Source organism: Brachionichthys hirsutus, chromosome 10, assembly GCF_040956055.1.
Source record: "Brachionichthys hirsutus isolate HB-005 chromosome 10, CSIRO-AGI_Bhir_v1, whole genome shotgun sequence".
Lineage (NCBI taxonomy): Eukaryota > Metazoa > Chordata > Actinopteri > Lophiiformes > Brachionichthyidae > Brachionichthys > Brachionichthys hirsutus.
The window spans coordinates 14,312,215-14,334,695 of record NC_090906.1 but is presented as its reverse complement, the minus strand read 5'-3'; the positions used below and the strand labels follow the sequence as shown (position 1 = coordinate 14,334,695).

At 47.5% G+C, this 22,481-nt stretch overlaps 1 protein-coding gene across 1 annotated transcript in view; it reads right to left on the bottom strand.

Moving 5' to 3' along the window:
• The window catches only part of cadm1a (cell adhesion molecule 1a), a gene marked incomplete at its 5' end in the record, with an annotated part of 107,515 nt that overhangs the window by 71,370 nt on the left and 13,664 nt on the right, over positions 1 to 22,481 (bottom strand). Inside the window, 3 exons of the mRNA XM_068744569.1 lie at positions 2,756 to 2,893; positions 3,600 to 3,752; positions 19,532 to 19,678. Coding sequence (XP_068600670.1) covers positions 2,756 to 2,893; positions 3,600 to 3,752; positions 19,532 to 19,678 — 438 coding nt within the window. The remainder of the gene's footprint in view (positions 1 to 2,755; positions 2,894 to 3,599; positions 3,753 to 19,531; positions 19,679 to 22,481) is intronic.

Below are 22,481 nucleotides of genomic sequence, written 5' to 3'. Positions count from 1 at the left end.
CGGTCGTCACAGCAAATCAGCCGTCTCCGGTTCACCCTGTCCTTTGTATCCGGTATGAATTTCTCATTTCCGTAGATTCTCATAGTAAATTTGACCAATTTCTCAGGTTCTACAGCCTAAAACTCTAACGACATACAGTAGTCCCTCGATATAATGCGGTTCATTTTCCGCGACTTCGCTGCTTCGCTGAGTTTTTTATGGAATTTCAGATTTCTTTTTTGCACTTGAACGCACCTTGAAACGGCGCAAGACGAAGAGGCGCGGTCGGAGGAACTGTGAAATACGCGCGAGTCGCGACTCGCTATTAATAATTTCTCATGTGTTCAACCTCGTAGGTTGATCATTAAAATTAAATTAGTTATTTCTAAAAGCTATCATATTTATTTGTTAAGCGTTTGTTTTATAGCGCTCTTATTCTCTGTGTAAAAAGAGGCTTTTATTTTGTAGGAGCATAAACGTCACGTCCCTTTTGGGTTTTGTTTCTTCCTGTTGATACATGTAGCCGCTGCCGTTCCGCTGTGCTAAGCTATCCAATAAAGCAGCATGAGAGGCTAAAGACAGCACGAGTAGAATATTTGTTCTTCTGCACTCCAAGCGGCTCTTTCCTCGACCTGCACGCCTTAACATTATTAACAGGAAAACGTTTACTGTACGTACTATATATTTATATTTCTCAAACAAATGTTTAGTTCTGAAAAGGTTTTGATCTTTGGTTTCATTCTATAATACTGAAACAATCTATTTAGATTAATGCCTGCCTGTTAAACGTGTATAAAGTGTGTGGTGAGGGGTTTTACAGCCTTAAAACATTTATGTACATGTATAATAATAAAAATAAATAAAGATCACTACATTGTGGATTTAACTTATTGCGGGTTGTTTTTGGAACGTAACCCCCGCGGAAAATGAGGGACTACTGAATATAATGGAGGCTGTTACTGACAGCCGGTCAGAATATTCCAAGGCTTACACCGTGGGTACGACTCACACCTGCTCCGTCCACCGACACCGTGGGTACGACTCACGCCTGCTCCGTCCACCGACACCGTGGGTACGACTCACGCCTGCTCCGTCCACCGACACCGTGGGTACGACTCACGCCTGCTCCGTCCACCGAATCCGTCGTAACGGAATCAAACAATCCAGCTCAAAATGTCCAGAGTAGAGACGAGAGGTGGAGGAGGGAGCCACGGCTCACCTGTGCCTCTCACCGTCATTGAGGTCGGATTTCTCGATGATCTATTATGTTTTTAAAAAAGTCACAGAACTTTAAACGAGACACACCGGTATGTCTGCCAGGCAACACCAGAACTCCTGTCCTGCTCAGGATGTGTGTCCAGCGCTCCTTTCTTTTTTTTGTCAACACAAGGCTTCATATTTACTCTTGCAGGGTCAATAAAACAACCGTAGAGTCACTTCAAACTGTTTAGTCAAAATGAGATGTTGATTTTTTTTATAAGTGGGCGGTGATTGTTTTTGACTGTTTCACTGGAGATAAGAACGAATCGTTTGCTCTGAATTTCTGTGTTTTCCTGAGGCAGTAAATTGAATCTGTCAATTGCGCAATGGCAAAGCGTGTCAAGCAGTTCCTGTGCTCAAGGGCACCTCAACAGTGCTCTGGAGTTACACTGGCCCCTCTCCACACTCCCCATTCCGTCTGGGCCGGTGGCCTGTCCGGTTCCCAACCCGCCCAAGCACTCGCATGCCCAGGTATCACTGTATTATTACCTTGCTTTCATTCTCACCTGGCTTCTCAATTGATCAAACTGACCTATCGGGGCGTCTCAGCCCAACCTGACCCGTATTTCCTTCATCTCAACAGAAGGAGAACGGGACCAGCATTAGAACGGTCGGCGCTCTCTCGGCCCCTGACTCTGCGTAGCAGTGCGGAGGGGACGCCTCCTGCAGGCTTCTGATCAGGACCGTTGTTTCAAAGCGTTTGGAGAGCTTGCTATTTGGGCTCTGAGGTTGTTCCGGCCAGCAGGAGGCCCGCTCACCCGGGGCTCTGCTCAGAGCTCTGAGGCTCAGCGCCCTGTTATGGAGGCATGAGCGTTGTCACAGCGACAACAGGCTCCACCCACATCGCTTCAGTGGAGACGATGCAACGTCTCAGCAGTGTCCAATTCATTGATACAACCATTAAATGCAAACGGGCTCATTTAACGTATTAATCAGTTATAAAATGATGGTGAACAAGAACAAAGTAGGTTTCTTCATTTAACGGTAAACGTCATTCATGAGAGTTTTAAGAACAAAACACTGTTGATTTTTTCAGCCGATTAAAAGTCGTGCTACCGTGTCATTTGGCGAAAAACCTGAATCCACCACCGATAAATTAAACAAACAGAAAGTGGTTTCAAGTTTCAAGTGAATCTCATTTTAGTCCAATGGTTCCATTTTTTAGTAACAGTGCTGTTAACAAATGGATCCAGTCACGGCTCACTTTCAACATGAAACTACTCTGCAGGCTTTGTGGTTCGGCTTTAAAGCCGACTCAGCGAGTACCGGGGGGGGGCAGGTCAGTCACAGTGGGCAGGATCATCAACATTTGAAGGTGTAATTCTTCTCTTTTGTTTGTCTTCATGTTGCATTTATTCAGACAGCTTTAGAGAGCGGAGGCCGGCATGCTCGGTCGGACTTTGTACTCACCTTTTCAGTGCCGGGCCCTTTTCCCCGCATCACGAAAAACACGCCTGACAGAGGAAATGTCCTGATTGGTGATTATGACTTCCTGTCCGTGCCACAGCTGGCCTACCTAGAAGGTCTTTATCTCCCTTCATCCATCTGATGGTGGCGGCAGGCTTGCTGCTCATGGCGGTGCAGGTCATCTCCGTCTCGTTGCCCTCTCGCAGGACCTCATCGCGGGCCTCGATGAGGGGGTTACCTGGAGGAACTACAACAGGAAGCACAAACACAACACCTTGAACACCGAGCAGATGGAGGACGCCACGGCTCCAGGATGACAGAGCTGCAGAGAGGAGATGTCTGATAAAGCGCAAAACTAGCGCTTCTCGGATTAGCATAGCATGTGATTGATGGGTTTGTGTACCTACAAGCATGCATGGAACATTTAACAAGCATAGAAATAGAAGCAATAGAAACAAACATTATTTCAGGCCCTTTAAAGCAAGGAAGTGAAAAATATCAAAGCTATTTGACTCGGTTTTTCAACATCACTGTCGTGAAAGTTCGAGATATATTGTTATACAAATGATTGCAAATAAGAATTAAACTGCCTTCTTCTGTTTTTTTATTCTACCATTATTCCAAGTATAATAACACAGTAAAGACAACTATACTTTGATACTCAGGGCTGGCTGCAATAAGATAATATCGTATCTATTGTTTTGGAGAGTGGATGATGATGATGATGATGATGATGATGATGATGATGTGATCATTGTGTAAAACTCAGTTTGCAGGATTGCATTACTTTTGTTGAGAAATATCGTGAGTTTCTTTAGCTCACATTAAAGTTCACTGCAAAGTAGCTGTTTAGAGTTTCAAAAGTTTATTTGGTGCAAGAATGAATGATGAGCCCTTTGGCTTTCCATAGCTTTAATCAATAACGTGTGTGTGTGTGTGTTTTGCTCTCATACTTAGAACCGTGATGTCGGCGTAGGCTTCCTGGGGGGGGTCCGTGTACAGCTGACAAACATATCGGCCCTCGTCCGACAGCGAGACGTTGGACAGCGACACCCGCAGCTCGTTGTCTGAGAAGTTGACCAGCTGAAAGCGAGCGTCCTTCAGCGCTGCAGGAGACAAACACGCCAGCGTTTAGCTGCTTGGTCCAACGCACACGCAAATCGAACAGCTTCGTGGGTCCAGCCAGACACGAGCTGCATCGACTTCTCAAGCGTGCTTCAAAGAGCTTTGAGAAAGTGAGAAAAAAGAAAAAAGAATCTGTGATTGAATTAGTGGACAAGAAATCAGCGCGAATCAAAGCGCTCGACAGCGTGAGCGGCGAGACGGAAGCTACGCTTTGATGACTTTGTTCTGAACGGGCGACGGCTCGATGCAGACACGGAACTCACACCAGCGCCAGCGCGTTACCGCGGCGCTCTGCCGTTCGTTCGACCCACAGAACCGATACCTGATCCGGTTCGCCTGCTGCAGCCGCTCTCGTCTGGTGGTACCTGCCTGTTATCAGCTGTAATGCAAAACGACAGCATGTGGTTGAGATGAAAGCCGCCCCGTCTCCGTCTCGCCTTTGATGTGCTGATATTCTCCCCTGATTGGCTGCGACTCCGGGCTCTTTGCACTCCGCATTCTCTTAGCATAGATCTGTGTACTCATCCTCCGGCTCCGCTGCTACTTTCCTTAAAACATTAAACGGGAATAAGATCCGACGCCAGACAGAAGCCGACGTGACGGAGAGGGAAAGCGACGACCGACGCTACGGCTTCACCGAGGATGGGCAGGAGGAAGATGCCCCTGCAGCCAGGCGGCGTCGGGATCCATGTTAAGAGCCAGACGTGGAGGAAGTAAGGTAGCAAGGAAAGAGGCGGGAATATGCATAACCACAATTGATTTTGTGGCTCATTCAACAAGAACATCAAGTGATGTCACGAAGCGGTTTCATCCATTAAGAGAAAATATCTGAAACTCTTGCTCCATGAGGACAGAAACCTTCAGCGCTCTGATTGTAATGCGTTGACACCGCCTGCTTGCTTCCATCTTTGATTATCCCTCAACGCCACCCGACACCCGAGCAGTACCGGCACGCCAGGAAAGTTTGAACAACGTGATCTGTAAACGTAGCGTGCAAGAGGGTTGTCTCACGCCGATGCAAAGATTGGTCGGTTTATTGCCGCCATCAGTTTCCTTTATCCGAGCAGAATGAAGTCCGTATTTCAGCACATGAATAGTACGCACCTAATCAGTGTAGCTTATTGAAAATACTTGTTAGCCCTCATTACAATGAGAGGTCAGACTCTCAGGCTAATGATCTAAATGAATTAAATGATCCAGGATCGATGCAGTACAGACGCAGCACAGAAAGAGCTACGAGACACAACAGGAAATGACGTCAGGCGGCTTAACGCTAGCGGCAGTGCCCAAATCACCGGATGCAGACAGTGTTGATAATGCAGAAGATCAAACAGGAGCTAATTCTGCAGTAGATGTTCCAGAGACGGGGGATCTTGTCACGCAAGGTGTTCAATGAGAAGGCAAATCAGGAGGGGAAGAGATTTGAGCTTAAGCATTACCAGGTTATTGATTCTGAGTTAATATCTTATAAACGGTGCCGTTGCTAGGGGGAGCATGGTGTTGCCGAGGATTCCTCCAATCCGATCTGATCCATTTCACACAAAGAATCAGAAACCGGATCATTTCTCAGAGCTCTCCTGGTCTTCCTTAGCGCCGTTCTGATGTCGACACTGTGCTCGAAGCACGAGAGGAATAGAACCCATTCAGGTGACCTGAGAAAATAACTGCGAGGACACAATTCTCCACCTTCAACATTTGTGAATGCTGTGGGTTTATGGACCGGAGGAGGAACCGGAGTCATTGGTACATTAGAGCAGACTGGACCTCTCTGTGCACAGAGACAGGCTGACCTTTAGCTCTGCGACCTTTTGCAGTAGATGTTCCAGAGACGGAGGATCTTGTCACGCAATCTTCATCTCTTCTTCTGTCATATCCGATAGCGGGAGGAGGACATCGCCGATGTCTGACAAAGGTAGCTGATAGTCAGGTCTTCATTAGGTTAGTCCATCCACGCTGTGAAAGGCTGTCAATGATCCGATCCGTCAGTCTCTGACGGCGATGAAGCCGATTTCTTCGCGGCGCTACGACAGTAGCGCCGTTCTGAAGTCCAGCCAAGGAGACAAAGGGGGCGCCCGGCATTCTCTCTGCCTGCTCATGTCCCTGAATGCAGCATCGCTGGTCGTGCTGATTAGCACTGATAAGGATTCTATCAGCTTTACATATTTAATATAGCGCTCCACGTATTTATGCGTGCGCTGCCGTTAATGGTCATCGCCCACTGTGGAGAGGAAGGAAGTCCAGCATCAGCACACCGTTAGCGCCGTGTAGCGCCGTGTAGTGCCGTGTAATAATAATAATGCTTGATTTTATAGAGCGCTTTTCTAGGCACCCAAAGACGCTTTACATTGTGCATTATTCATTCACTCCATACCTGGTGGTGAAGCTAATAATATAAACACAGGTGCCCCGGGGCAGACTGACAGGAGAGAGGCCATCGGCCCTCCTGACCACCACCAACATTCACTCACTCACAACATTCACACAGGCAATGTGGGTGAAGTGTCTTGCCCAAGGACACAACGACAGTGTACACATGTGACAGAGCCGGGAATCAAACCGCCAACCTCTCGATCATAGGACGACCAGCTCAACCACCTGTAGTGCCGTATAGCGCCGTGTAGCACCGTGTAACGGCGTGTAGCGCCGTGTAACGCCTTGTAGTGCCGTGTAACGCCGTGTAGTGCCGTGTAACGCCGTGTAGCGCCGTGTAACGCCTTGTAGTGCAGTGTAACGCCGTGTAACGCCTTGTAGTGCCGTGTAACGCCGTGTAGTGCCATGTAATGCCGTGTAGTGCCGTGTAACGCCTTGTAGCACCGTGTAACGCCTTGTAGTGCCGTGTAACGCCGTATAGCGCCGTGTAACGCCTTGTAGTGCCGTGTAACGCCGTGTAGCACCGTGTAACGCCTTGTAGTGCCGTGTAACGCCGTATAGCGCCATGTAACGCCTTGTAGCGCCGTGTAGCACCGTGTAATGCCTTGTAGTGCCGTGTAGCACCGTGTAACGCCTTGTAGTGCCGTGTAGCGCCGTGTAACGCCGTGTAGCGCCGTGTAACGCCGTGTAGCGCCGTGTAACGCCGTGTAACGCCTTGTAGTGCCGTGTAGCGCCGTGTAGCACCGTGTAACGCCTTGTAGTGCCGTGTAATGCCTTGTAGTGCCGTGTAGCGCCGTGTAGCACCGTGTAGCGCCGTGTAGCACCGTGTAATGCCTTGTAGTGCCGTGTAGCGCCGTGTAGCACCGTGTAACGCCTTGTAGTGCCGTGTAGCGCCGTGTAACGCCGTGTAACGCCTTGTAACGCCGTGTAGCGCCGTGTAACGCCTTGTAGTGCCGTGTAACGCCTTGTAGTGCCGTGTAATGCCATATAGCGCAGTGTAACGCCTTGTAGTGCCGTGTAACGCCGTGTAGTGCCGTGTAGCACCGTGTAACACCTTGTAGTGCCGTGTAACGCCTTGTAGTGCCGTGTAACGCCGTGTAGCACCGTGTAACGCCTTGTAGTGCCGTGTAACGCCGTGTAACGCCTTGTAGTGCCGTGTAACGCCGTGTAGTGCCGTGTAGCACCGTGTAACACCTTGTAGTGCCGTGTAATGCCGTGTAACGCCGTGTAGTGCCGTATAGCGCTGTGTAACGCCGTGTAGCGCCGAGTAGCGCATTGATTGATTTCTGCTTCCGACTCCAACAAACTGCACTTCATCGCTGAAGACCAGCGAGGGATTAGATCTTACTAGTAAATGTGTCCTGCTGCACGGGAAGATAATTTCACTGGTGTTGAGTTAATCACAGGACAGCTGTAAGACAAACATTTCTTTCGCCAGTAAGAAGCCTGTTTAGGTTTTGTATTGGTTTAAACTCCAACATGAAGATGAAGCACACATTTTTAAACACAAATAACTTTAAATATTGACATATATAACACACAGAAAACTGAAGCAAGTACAAAGAGACTCATCTCTGCTCCCAAAACAGCGTGGCGCTAACTGAGCAATAGAAACATAAAAGGGTTGGCTTTAGAAATGCAGCTCAAAGTAGCAGGATAGTGGAAGTCTGGGCGAGAGGATCACATGGACAGGAAACACGGCCTCAGTATGACGTGGACAGCCTGACCTTGATCTCATGCCTTTGCGGTTTGAAATGCCCGGAACAGGAAAAGCCAAAAATGCTGGTTGTGGCGATTAAAACAAAGGTGAGCATCCATTACGCCGCCGCCGTGATCTCACCGCAGGAATCAGGCTCACACTGAAGGGAACATAGAGTGGATGAGATCAATACACCTGCATGATTTTAATTCCTCTTCCTTTTTCGGCCCCTCTCTGGACTCATCTTCATTCTCTCGCTGCATTTAAATTTGAATAGTTCTTCTCTTGGATGACCCCCATCCAGAGAGAGCAGAGGATGCTGTGTGTGCCACGGCTAAGTGGCCGCAATCAATTGTGATTATTGGCTGCAGGAACGTTTTGAGAGAAGCACATCAAAGTTTTATTATTGGGTGTCAGAGTGGGTGAGACGGGACGGAGCGGGGGTAATTATAGCCGTACAGCCGGCCTCACCCCCCATGAAGTCCAGGCCACCTGAATGCAGAGTGTCCGGCGGCTCGGCTTTAGCAGTTGCTCAGACTCAGAGCGGATTTGATCTTTCTGGCAGAGCTGATTGGTGTTCCCTTTAGCATTATACATCTATAGGATGCATAATTGGAGTTTTATAAGTCTCTGCTCGGTGCCCTCATCGTAGTCAGTTCTGCTTCTGCAGAAGAAACACTCTGGACCATTTCTGGACCGTCAGGCTCTCCGTATCCTTGGTCCATCTTGAGGGGGAATCCCTTTCCGTCTTTTCTCATCGAACATCAGATTTGTTTCAGAAAGTTTCCTAAAGCTTTAGTTGAAGTTTTCTGCAGAAACCTCATCAGCAGCACACAAAAACAAAACTTTAAGTGATTTCAGCTACAGTAAATTCCTCGTGACTGAACGGCTGCCATTCATTGGCCGACAGCAGCTCAGGCTAACTTCTAGCCTCTTTACTGCTGGGTCTGTGTTTTGCCCTTCCTTTTGTCTGTTGTCTACCTGTTTATTGGGGCGTGGCTACGTGGTCACTCTCCAAGCACTTGAGACTTCCTGTCAAAACCGGCTCTATCCAATGCCCCCCCCCTCCATCGGATATTTACATGCACTTACAAAATAAATCGCATATCATTGCTTTTTTCTTCCCTGTGCTCCGGACAGTTTTGGTCGTTTTGACATGTTTACAAGGTTCTCTGTAAATTTTCCCCTCCCCCCACAGAGAGCGAGCAGGTAACGATCAGCCAGAGGAGGGGGGTCTGGCGCCCCCATCATGGCCGCCGCCGCCACCGCATTGCTTTACATTTTAAGCAATGTTAGTCCCAGCTGGAAAAACTCCTACTCTCTTTAATTCTTGCATTGCCTGCGCAATCCGATGGCGTGATGTTTGCGTGACATTTTTCTACAATAAATTGTTCTGTATATCGTCCTGAAATCTCGCAATTAGAACAGCTATTTTGGTTTCAGGAGACCTGCTGCATCAACCAGCAAAGACTGGAAGACGAAGTCGTTCATTGACAGAACTGATTATTTTTAAGAACTTCTTGGAGCCTAACATAAACACAATGTTTCAAGGATCTGTCTCTTTGAGTGTACTGGTCTGACTGTAAATGCCCCCCCCCCCCAACTAAAGAGCTCTTCATATTTAAAGCAATGCGGCGGCGGCGACCACTCCACTGACACATGCCTCATATATCTGACCGACTACATTAAGCGTGAAGTAGACCCGGGCAAATACTGCGGCATGGTCATGCTGGACCTCCAGAAGGCCTTTGACCCCGTTAACCATTCAATCCTATTGAATAAACTAGGGGCGATCGGTTTTGATAGCACATCAACAAACTGGATGAAATCGTACCTTGAGGGACGAGAACAAATGGTAGACATAAACGGAACCTTGTCCTCGTCCCTCCCGGTGAGCTGTGGGGTTCCTCAAGGCAGCATTCTAGGGCCGTTACTGTTCCTCCTATACATTAACGACATGAATGCTGCCTGTAACTGCAAATTGTTCCTGTTTGCTGATGACTCAGCACTCCTGATTTCGGGAGAGGACAAAGTGCAGGTTGAGGAGGCTCTCAGCTCTGAGGTCACCAGAATCCGTACTTGGCTTACCGATAACAAACTGTCACTACATCTTGGTAAAACAGAATCGATTCTTTTTGGGTCTAAACACTCTCTACGTGAGATAAATGTTGATGATTTCAAGGTCACAGTTGATAATACAGTAATCTCCAGCAAAGAAGAGATTACCTATTTGGGCTGTGTTCTTGACAAATACCTGTCTGGCGATAGTATGGCAACTAAGATGATCAAAAAAGTCAATCAAAGAACAAGATTTTTGGGCAGAATGTCTGCTTTTGTCAACAGAAGTGCTCTCCGGACTCTTGCTGGAGCCTCGTTCAGCCCCTCTTTGACTATGCTAGCACCTCCTGGTATTCAAACATCAAAGTGTCCCTGAAAACCAGGCTCCAAACCTCCCAAAACAAACTGATTGGGCTACTCCTCAATCTGGGGCCCATGACCCACCTTCTTCCTGGACATTTTGCTAGCCTAAAATGGCTCAGGGTAGAAGACAGGGTTAAACAACTCAAAATGGGATTGGCATTTAAAATAGTCAATGCAGCTCTGCCCTCAGTCCCCTCAATCCCTGCATACCTGAATAAACACCTCCACAGATTGAGTGACACCCACAGCCACAACACTAGAGGGAGCTCAAACAACAACCTGATTACCCCCTCCTATAGGACTAACATGGGTAAATCATATTTTTATAATACTGCCCCCCCTGGACTGTATTGCCAGCTCTCACTACCTCAGCAGAGCAACAAACATTCTCCCCCCCGGGACACACCTTGTTCAACCTGTTGCCCTCCGGACGGCGCTACAGGTTGAACAAGAGCAGGACCAACAACCAGGACTAAACAGGACAGCAACTCACCACGTGCAATAACTAATGTATACTACTACTATATGCAAAGTACTGGACAATCTCTCTGCATGGACTGTTGATCGCTTTAAACTTATGTTGTTATATCCTGCAATTACTTGAATGTTCTGTTATCATTTGTATTTTCTGTTGTTTTTAGACACCAGACGGAGCAGCGCTCCTAATCTCATTGTGTAGCTACTATGCCATGACAATAAAGGCTTTCTATTGTTTCTATTCTATTCTATTCTATTCTATTTTTAATTTTAATTTACTGTTATTTTGCATCAATTGAGTAATTTAATATTATTTTTATTTGTATTGTTAAATGTCGATGATTTATGTACGAAGGACTTTCAACGGAAACAAGACAGCAAGGGCTTTTTAGAAATGCTCCTCTTAGACAGGATGTTTGACTGTACTTGTACTGTAATACATGCTACTGTGTGACTGTACTTGTACTGTAATACATGCTACTGTGTGACTGTACTTGTACTGTAATACATGCTACTGTTTGACTGTACTTGTACTGTAATACATGCTACTGTTTGACTGTACTTGTACTCTAACATTCTATCTAATAAATATATTCCTCATCATCATCAACAATGCAACACTAGGGCAACAGCAATCATTGGAGGCTGATCCCGTCCTCTCCGACGAAATCCAGGCTTTTCAAGGTAAAATGAGAAATGCCACAGATATTCCTGAAGATTCCCAGCCTCAATCTACAAACAGGAGTCGGAAGAGTGGATATGTAGCCACCGGATAATCTGGGCTGAGCATCAGCTCTGACCGTAGTCAGATTCTCCCCAGGATGGATCGGTCCAATTCTTCTGCCGCATGAGTCCACCTTAACCTCTTTGTTACGATCGTGTCGCTGGCGTTACTGTTTCTATGCCCGGTTTTACAGTAATAATGCACCACCGTTACTGGGGACCGGTGCCGGTGCTCCAGTCGGAGAGACTGACTTTGACCAGCAGGTGGTGCTGGTGCCATGGCCGTAATGGCGGTTGGGTGTGCCCTCACAATCCGTAATTATAGGGTTAAGCAGTTACCGGACCAAATCTTTCCTCCACATTGCAGACAGTTCCAGTAGCTGTTCTTCCGCACGTTAGCGGCTAATTGAAGCTAGCTGCCTTTTAACCCATCCAGTGGCGAGAGCTATTGTGACATGCAATGTAATAAGTCATTATGGAAGAACTTGTTTGGGTCAGTCAGGTTTCAATCATCACTACACATTCTCTTGGTCTCGTGGTGTTCAGCATGTTTCGCTCCGTGTGGGAATATTTGATGGCGATGTTTCGCTCCGTGTGGGAATATTTGATGGCGATGTTTCGCTCCGTGTTGGAATATTTGATGGCGATGTTTCGCTCCGTGTGGGAATATTTGATGGCGATGTTTCGCTCCGTGTGGGAATATTTGATGGCGATGTTTCGCTGCATGTGGGAATATTTGATGGCGATGTTTCGCTCCGTGTGGGAATATTTGATGGCGATGTTTCGCTCCATGCCGCCTCAATAAGCTTTCTCATGAAGCTTTTCACCCTGAACGGTTCCTCGGAGATCAACAACGAACTCTTACCTTCTGAGGATGTTCGCATGCAAACGTTCAAGTGCGCCTCTTCTTCTAAGTAGCCAAGCGGGAAATTACAGCAAGCACTTCTTTGATTTCGTGTCTTTATGAATATGAGAGGCTTTAGCAGTCGCTAGCATTGAGACTGTGATGTTAATGAAGCTAATTTATAACCAAGAGAAGAATCTTGAAAGATTCTTCATATAGTTGGTGGTTTGTCTCATTCAGGCGTTTACTATTGTACTCATGACTTTATATGAAGCACAGCAGGGCTCTCATATTAAACGGGTCATTGTGCCACTGAAGCACCCCCCCCTCTGGGTACAAACAACAGTCCGCACTAGAGCGGATGTTTGTGATTCCCCAGAATAAAACCGCTGCTGCTCTGTGACAGGTGAGCACGGCGCGATGTTCTGAAGCCACTCCCCTGTGGAACACCTGTGGACGTAGTTTATTCCAGCCCGCAGAGACTGCAGGTCAAGCTGCACCAAAGGTAGACTTTAAATGAGCTTTCATGAATGTATTCTGATCCTCCGGTATCGGAGATGATCTCATCCTGACTGTTGGGATTACAGAATAACAACCTTTATTTAAAACAGACAAACAAACAAACAACAAGTGGGAAATGTTCTAAATCACAATGGAAACTTTTCTTCTAGTTTTTCCATATTTTGTGGAGTCCCTCAAAATTTCCTTTAAACTTATATTAAAAATTTGGAACAATTCCACAAAGATAAGAAAGCAGCATACAATGCATGGAGCTGTAGAATCTCATGGATTCAATAAAAAAATACAATAAAATACGACAATCATCAGAGCTACTTTAGGTGGACACAAAGGGTCAACCCAAGGTCACGGAGAGTGGAGCTACTCTGAGTGTAGAACTCTTCTTCCTTTCTTTCCTTTCACGCTCTCTCGCTCTCCATCTCACACTCCAATCCACTGCCGTGGATTCAGAGATGGAAGAGGTGATATTTAGAAGATGTTATTTGGAAGCTTGGTCGGGTCCATTCCATATTGAAGCAGCGCAGCTGCTGCAATGAAGCCGGGGGATCACAGGAGATCAAGGAGCCCTCCTTCAAAGAACACCTTGGCCTTGACAGCCAGTTTGTGGGAGTCGGATCACAGTTGACTTGGCACAGCAGCAGATAAATACCGAGCTCAGAGTTTGCCCTTGTATGATTTGCAGAAGGTCTGTTTCTAAATTGGTGAAAAAGATTAAGCAAGGGGTCGCGAGTACCGAGGAGGGCCTGAAACTGACCTCGGAGGGGCGCAGGAAGTCTTCGGGGACTTGGATTACAGAAAGTTTAAAATGATTTAAACATGCGCACAGCAAACAAGATGGTTTAAAAAAATCCCATGTTGTCTGATTCCTTCAGTCGTGCTTTTCAGTTTTGTGCGCCAAATATAAAAGCGAATGATCGCCCTCATAGGCCCTCAGATTATGACAGTCCTGCAGCTAACACGTTAGCACCGGGAGCCCCTGAACATGAATGATTTTAGGTTAAGCTATTGAACCTTCAATCTCAGGTTTCGGTCTCCACTATCTGCCAGCTAAATATACAGTATATATAATGAATTATAGTTATTAATCCAATGCCAATATATATATATATATGTAAAGCGTCTTTGAGTATCTTTACACTATATAAAAGCAATGCATTATTAGGCCCGAGCGCCTATCCTAGGCGTAAGGGGCTATTGCTTTTGCAACGCAGAAGACGACAAGTTGACGAGCGCAGCTCGTCAACCCTCGGCATCCAACGATGCCATGAGGACGACCAACACACTCACGCACACACACACACACCAACACTAAACAACACACACGCACACACACAGAGATCCTCAAACACGAGTTGACGAGCGCAGCGAGTCAACTCGTGTTTGTAACTGTCTTCCGATGGTTGACGAGCGCAGCGAGTCAACCATCGGGCGACCAACACACCCACGCCCACACACACGACACTCAACAGCACACACACACACACCCCGACACGAGTTGACAAGCGATGGGGAGGGGTCCGACGCCAACTTTGTCGGACAGCCACGAAATTCGGTACAGACATGCGTCATGTCAGGGCAAAAAATATATATATTATGGCCACGCCCCCAGACACACAGGAAGGCGGCCATATTGGATTGAATCTCCTGATGGCAGATGGCCATATAATCCAAATAACGATTTGACTAAACTGTGAGCTACTCATGCAGCTCAAATCTAAACACTTGTGAAGCACTCAGGACAAAAGCGGCGTGCGTCGGCGGGTCAGCTCAACGGCCTGTCGGCCGGCGAGGGCCTCCAACGCCGCTTGCGGCTTTAATTATTATTATTATTATATAATAGATATGAATGTATTTGATTCAGGCTGTTACGAGTGGAGAAAGAAATACTGTGCCAGCCTTCAACTTTCTGCAACTAGGAGATGTGAAAATGATGTTTTATTCCATCAGGCATAAAAACACAACATTTAAATGAGAACTAGAAAGCTTGCGTCCAAGGACAGGCAGGCCTCCACTCATAGAGGAAACTCAATTTGCCAACGGGGACTCGACCACGCACCCCGTCTCAGGTGAATGTGAGTTCAAACACCGCAAAAATGTGAAAAATAAGGGAACTGAAGAAGCCAATTATGAGATGCACACCTTCAGGCCGCCAGAAAGCATCTGTGGAATGTCATTGCATTCTATCCAGTTGGCTTCTGTCCTTGCTGTTACATAAAGGCTACGTAAAAACGCCCCCTGGGTCGGGGGTAAATACTAAACAGCGACATTTCAGCCACCTGGATACAACCATCAAATGTTTTCTCGACCTACAGGAGGTAAAAAATGCCTAACTTCTGACTTCTTCCAATCGTTGGATTCAGCCATCACAAAATTCTACTGGAAAATTAAAAAAGCAAGAATTAGTCTATCTACCCTTCAGAGGAGTAAATCTAAAGGAGGCCTGGAAGCGCCACATTTTATGAATTATTACTTGGCTAACCAGCTACAATATCTTGTACTATGGATGCACCCGAATAGAGACTCTAATTACTGGTTAGAATTGGAACAGAAGGACTGCAAGGATATTAGACTCGCAGATCTCCCCTTTATCACAACAACCATTAAACGGCATAACTGTTTTAAAAACCCGATGATTTCTTCCACCTTGTCCGCCTGGTGGAAAGCGTTAGAAGTTACAAATTCTAAACTGGAACCCTGCATGTTCTCTCCAATCTGGAATAACCCTGACTTTCAGGCTAGTAATCAACCTTTCCATGTAGGTATGTGGGAACAGAAGGGAATCTCTCAACTCCATCATCTCTTTCATGACAATACGTTTATGTCATCTACAAAATTGTTCCAAAAATATGAACTCGGAAGCGGAAATTTCCTTTACTATCTTCAGGTAAAGAATACAATTAAGAAAAGAATTCCAACGCTCCGGGGCCCGCCTCAGCCACCTGTATTTGTTATGGAAGTCACAAAGATTTCCCCGACAGTTAAAAAGACCCTTTCTAAGATTTATAAACTACTCTCAAGCACAGATACGTTACTTCTTCCCATCTCAAAATGGGAGACGGATCTGTCACTAACCTTAGATCATGACTTTTGGACACAAATCTGTGAAAATGTATTTAAAATGACAAAACACAGAAATCTTCAACTCATCCAGTATAAGATCCTTCATAGAACACACATTACTCAATATATGATGAAGAAAATGGGCTTCTCCGAATCTGACATCTGCTCTCAATGCTCCCAAAATACTGCTGACACTTATTTCCATGCCCTATGGTTGTGCTCACCCGTCCAGGATTTCTGGGTCGTAGTATCACATAGACTGTCGTCCATCTTAGATTGTACGTTCCCTTTATCTCCGATCACTTGTCTACTCGGTGACTTGGCAGAAATCGTTATTTCTAAGAAACATACGCACCCCACACTCGCAGCCCTCGCCATCGCCAAGGAAACAATCCTCGTTAACTGGAAAAATAAACGGTCTTTAAACATCAACCATTGGTTGAATCTCCTCATAGAACACATATCAATGGAGAAAATCTCTGCTTCCAAAAAAAAATAAAAAATATTTGAAATATTTTACAGAAAGTTGGTCTCCTTTTATTAAATCATTAAATATAAATATTGCAACCTGATTCTGCCTGCTAGCAAAAGCCACCACAACGATGTAAACGGTGATGCTGCTTACATTTTTTGCATGACTCATCTTGTTTCTGTTTTCATTTAGGAACCCGGTTTCTGTCTCCAGGACCGAGTGGACCTCAGAAATACATCACCTCCCAGCCATTCTAACTTCCTATGTTTCAGCTCCAGTCTCCAGCTCAATGTTCTTCACACAAGGATGGTTGATCTCCGGGGCTGTTGCATGCTGGGCTAACTCTTCAGGGGCTGTCCCCGTGGCTTGATATGTGCAACCCGGCTCCTCGGGTCTCTGCTGGGTGGCGCATGCTTCTCGGGCGGCCCCCGGTGTTCCCCTGGGTTGCAGTGCCAGGGTGCTGGCCCATGCGTTCGGGATGGCACTGAGCTGGCGCAGTTTGTCACTCCTCTGCTGGTAGTAGCGGCCCGGGTCCGGCTGGTGACCTAGGTGTGGCCGTTTGCCCCTCACCTCCGCTCCTTCCTCTCTGACCTCTCTCCTCCACTCTCCCCGTCCCCCGCTCGCCCTCTGCTCCTTGGTCCCATCTCCTGTCCTGCCCCCCCTCTCCCTTCTCCTTCGCTTCCTCTTCCCTCCCCTTGTGGTCTTTCCCTTTCCCCACTCTCCCCGCCTCTCCTCTTCCGGCATCCTGCCTCCCGCCGGGGCCTCGCGGCTCCCTCCTTCCTGGGGGCTGGGTGGGAGGCGTCAGAGGCGGTGCTCGACCCTGGCCCTGTGCATGGTTGGGCCCTCTGGCACCTGTGGGTGGGAGGGTTGAGGTTGGGGGCACTATGGTCGGGCTCCCTCCTCCCCCCGCCTGGTTGGTCGGGGCCTCATGTGCTGCGCCTCTTAACTCACCACCTTAGCACAACACATTTGTAAATATACACATAGGGTACATGCACTTGGGTGGCCTGGTGCTGGGGGGCGTTCACCGAGCGTCCCTCTGCAACCCCCCCCCCCCCCCATTTTAATGCACCACAGGGGTTCGAGTGGGTGCTAGGCGGGGAGATAAGGGATAGGGTGCGGGGCAGGAGTGCGCCGTTGCCCTCCTCCGCATCCCCCGTCCGGCCCCACCTGCCTCAAATTTTAATGCACCACACACATTTATATATAGCACCTGGGTGTTCACCCATTCTCGGTGTTGGGAAAGTTCCCCAGTCTGGGATCTGGGGAACTAAATAATCAGGGTATGGGTGGGTTCACAACTTTTGGCCATGGCGCAGCATGTGGGGCCTTGGCGGGCTGGGCTTGGGGCGGGATGGTGGGCCGGCATCTTGCTCCCTCTTATCCGTCCCAGGGAATAATACTCTCCCCCCAAATGGCTGCATATGAGTTGGGTTGAGCTGAAGCCCCTGCGCTGTCTACTCCCGTTCCCCGGACGCTGGTTCTCTAGGTTGGGGGGTTGCCTGAGCTCGGTGGTGGGGGTGGGGGGTGCGGAGGCGTTGGGGTGGGGGGGGGGGGGGGGGGCTGGGGGGCTGGGGAGGGTGTGCAGGATGGGTGGAGGGTGCTGGGAGGGAGGCGGGTGGTTGTGGGGGGCGTGGGGTTGGGTGTTGGTGGGACGCCGTGCCGGCCCGCTGTGCCCCGTGCCGCTGCGCTGGCCTTGGTTTTGTCAGCTGTGTTGGTGATTGTCGCTCCCGGGCCCTGGGCTGGTTCTTCTGCGTGTGGCTCTGGGGGGGCCCCGGGGGTCGTTCTCGGGTTGCTGTGGCTGCTTGGGGTGATCTGGGGGCTCATGTTGCCATTGTTGGGCCCGGCATGGCTGCCCCGTTCTTAGGTGGAGGTTTCACGCATGCCAGGTCCACCACTCCAGCACCAATCAAAACTCGATCTGAGAGTTGACTCCGCCCACAGGTCTCTGAGTCAGTGGAGGTTGCTGGTTCAGTGTTTGTGGCTCTCACTATGCTCTCTCTCTTTTTCCTCAGATCTCCTGAGAACTTTGTGATCCAGACTTTCCTCTAGAGACGAATGTGAACCTGGTGTATTGGGACAACTCTTGGTGATGGTTGGATGGAAGGGGTAGAATTAAGGAGCACAAATAAATCCATTGCACTTTCTTCTCAGAACACTGTGTATTTGTCACTTTTTGTTTGTCCATGTTGTGTGTTCACTGCGGTGTGCACAGCCCTCTACGGCGGTAAGCAGGTAATAAAACTAATAAAACATGAATAGGCTAGTCTGCCAAGAGGGCAGGTGACGGTCACAATCACTATAAGAATAAAAAGCATAGACCTCTAGCAGAGACCGACGTTGTGTACGTTGTCACTGTCGAGAACGAATGCAGATAAGGTATAGGAAGAAAAAAAGAGGTAAAAAATGCAAAAATGTTTTTCTGATATTTCAATCCCAATGAATTTTCTCAAGTAAATGAATAGTAAATAAACATCAATGGCCTTCGTGGAGAGATTGTCATTACGTTCATTTATAAAAACAGCAGCTCATTGGCTGTTGAGGGGCTGCCATTGATTTTATTAACCTCACTGTATTAATATTGCTGCATTATGTAGGTCAAATTTCATGCAGCTCCCCGGATCCCTGGCAAGTAATGCAAGCGAGTGTTGCATTACCCAACCCGACTGAATTCACACGCTGTTCTGAATACGTGCACCTCTTATGACCCGCGTCTGAATTTATTGGTTTGGTTTTTCAAACTCAGCTGGTCAGCTGAACTGGTGAAAGCGATGTCAATAAAAACATCACAGAAGGGCTTTCCAGGTCGTATGATCGTACCCAACTGCCTCAGACTATAATAAAACCCACATGAAGACCCAGATGAAGGATTCCTCCCCTGCCAGCAGGCTTTGCTTTTACCAGCTGCGGCCTACTTTCTCCTCTGATGGACGAATAATGACAACAAACCAGCTTTTACAGATGAACTTTTCCTCAACAGCGTCATATCATCTGCAGAGAAAGACAGGAACTCCCATTTTTACATTATATATTATATATTCATTGATAAGTCAAATGAAATCGGTTGGACTTCTTTAGCCACCGCACAAACAATAAAACGACAAATCGAAGCAACTTCACCAACAACATCAGCCTCAATGTGAGGATGTAAGTCCAGCAGCTACACAACACTCACGTCTCATGTCTCGGAAGTAAATCGTCTGTCTGTTGGGGTTGAGCAGCTGGATGACCGAGTCGTCGTTGTTCTTCACCCGGCAGCTGATGATCGCCATCTCGCCCTCCACCACCGACACGTTCTCCGTCACCAGGTTCTGACTCACCACTGGGGAGGAGAAAGACATCCGGAAAGATCAGCGCCGATGCAAAAGTCAGGGGGACAAAGGCACGGGAAATCTGAAGACAGTTGGAAGCCAGATACAAATGTTGCAGCATAAACGGCCGTCCGGCGTGATAATGGAACCGGGACGGAGACTGAGATACAATTAAACGCAGGATAAAAGCCAACGGAGTACAAATGAGCTATCTGGCAATATAGAACAAACTAGGGCTCCAGAAAGACACAACACAATAGATTCAAGAGGGACAATTATGTCCGCAAGAGCGAAACCTTCCTTTAATCTCAAAGTTCCATTAAAATGACTGAGTCTAACACAAATTCAGTGGAACACTGAACAAAGCAGAACATCCAACTCGTTAGGGAAGCTTATATTCGATGAGTACAAAGAGCACTGTGTGCGAATCGGCAGGTCAAAGCCACTGAAAGGGCCACAACAAAAACATCAGACGTCTCCAGACAAGTAATGAACGGGATAGATTTTTGTTGGTGTAATATAACATTTGGAGGTGGCAGCTCCAAACACCTTAAAGTGTGTCCGTAGTAAGAAATAGAGCCGACTGGGCAGGAAGACTGGCCGGCAAGCCTGTGGGCTGAGAATATCTAGCCGTCAGCGGCCGTCAGCGGCCGCACAACGAAATCTGGATTCTCTATCTGTGTGCTGGCTCGATTTGAAAAGGTTCAGTAATCTCATATTAGACAGCTTTGGGGTCGCGTCCCTTGATGTGGGTGATGACATTAAATGATGTCAGTGGGGGCTCCGAGCTATGTTTGTTTAACAACTAAATCATTTAGCGACGGGGTCTTTACGTCGTCCTTAAGCGAGGACCACTTGTGTATATATAATTCCGAATATTTTTGAAATGTCGAGAATTTGACCCAAAAATGTGTATTTGCTCAAAAACCTTTGTAGCCTGACAGGGCAGCCAATCAGAGGAGGGTGAACATACGGCCTTAAGTATTGGCCTATCTTTGTGCAGACGCCAACAGATTAGCTTTAACCCTCTATCTACGGCCGTAGCGCCGGCGCTATTGTTGTCTATGTCTGGTGTTACGGTAATAATGCACCGGAGACGGAGAACAGTAGCGCCGGCTGCAGCTACGGCAGCAGGTAGAGGGTTAATGTCAGGAACATCATAGAAGACATTCGGGCCTTTTCAGGACATCCTCAGGTGGTCATACTGTAATATGGGTGAGATGCATGCCAGTCAAACTGCCCACCTGCTGGTGGTTATTATTATGAACAGTGTGATGCCCAAAGGTAATGAGGCAGAGGTGACCAGAGCCCGACTTCAACAATAAAGGATAGCTTGTTAGGGGATGCTGTCAGGAGAAGAACTACAACCAAACATGTCAGATCCTGCCGAGTCATGCTAGACAAGCTGTACAGGATACGAGGCGTTTCTGCCCTGTGACGGGCGACGCGTCATGCTCCGGGACAAAGACTATCAGTCCAATCGCCACGGCTACATATCAGGAAGAGGCTGCTGGCAGGGAGAAAACCGATGGATGAAGTCTCTCCAGTTCCAAAACAGCATCGTCTCGGCGAGGCTCAGCGGATCCACCCAGGGTTTGTAGAGGATGAAAACTAAAAGGAACTAAAATTTGCATGGCTCCGTTGTGAAGCACCTCTAAAGAGCCCCGTCATGTAGGAGACGTGGACGATGGGGTGGGGAGAGAGAAACTGTATCCAATGATGCTGACAGATAAGGACAGACAGCTCCACAAATGAGATTCAAATCACGTCCCACACTTTGATGTCCTTCCACTGCTGCAGCGGTTCCAGGTCAGACTCTTTGCTTTACGTTTACAAGTCAAGACAGAAGGAAACAGAATTGTCTGAGCTCACATGCATGTCGAGGTATTACAGTGTAAAGAGCAGTGATATTGGGAGAATAAAGCTGAAATAAGGTGAACATTCCAGTCTTACTAATTAGATAAATGGCGCAAGAATGAAGATGAAGTCTAAATTTCCTGTTTCTTTATAACAATACTTTCTTAAATAATACAAATGAAGTCAGTCGAAGAAATAAAGCATGTACCGTATTTTCCGGATTATAAGTCGCGGTTTTTTTCATAGTTTGGTCGGGGGTGCGACTTATAAATCGGAGCGACTTATATATGTTTTTTTTTACAAAATCTGTGAGCGCAGAGACAGTAGCCTACACATTTCTATAACAGGTGTTACAGGGAACTCTGTGACCCGTCAGAATCTGTCGCGGTTTCTGGAGGTTCAGAGTTATCTGTCACACCTGTTATCTAAAAACACAAATTAGAAGGGCTGATTGAAAATGGCGCCGAAAAGAAAGTCATATTCCGCGGCTTACAAGCTTCAGATAGTGAAATATGGAGCCGAAAACGGCAATCGAGCAGCAGAAAGAAAGTTTGGAGTGAGCGAAAAACTTGTAAGGGACTGGCGAAAAGCGAAGGTTACGCTTACTGAAATGAAGAAAACAAAGAAAGCTAATCGCGGGCAACAAGCTAGGTGGCCGCAGTTGGAGGAACGGGTTCACGCATGGGTGCTTGAACAACGTGCTGCTGGGAGAGGTTTGTCAACGGTGCAGTTGCGTCTCCACGCCCAAGTGGTTGCCAGGGCAGGGAATATAAACGGCTTTGCGGGAGGACCTTCTTGGTGTTACCGCTTCATGCAGCGCAAACGCCTCTCTATCAGAGCTAGGACGACACTGTCCCAAAAACTGCCAGCGGACTTCCAAGCCAAGGTTGACAGTTTCAGCGCGTTCATTGAAAAGCATGTAAGTGATCACAACGTGACACCGGATCATATTATTAA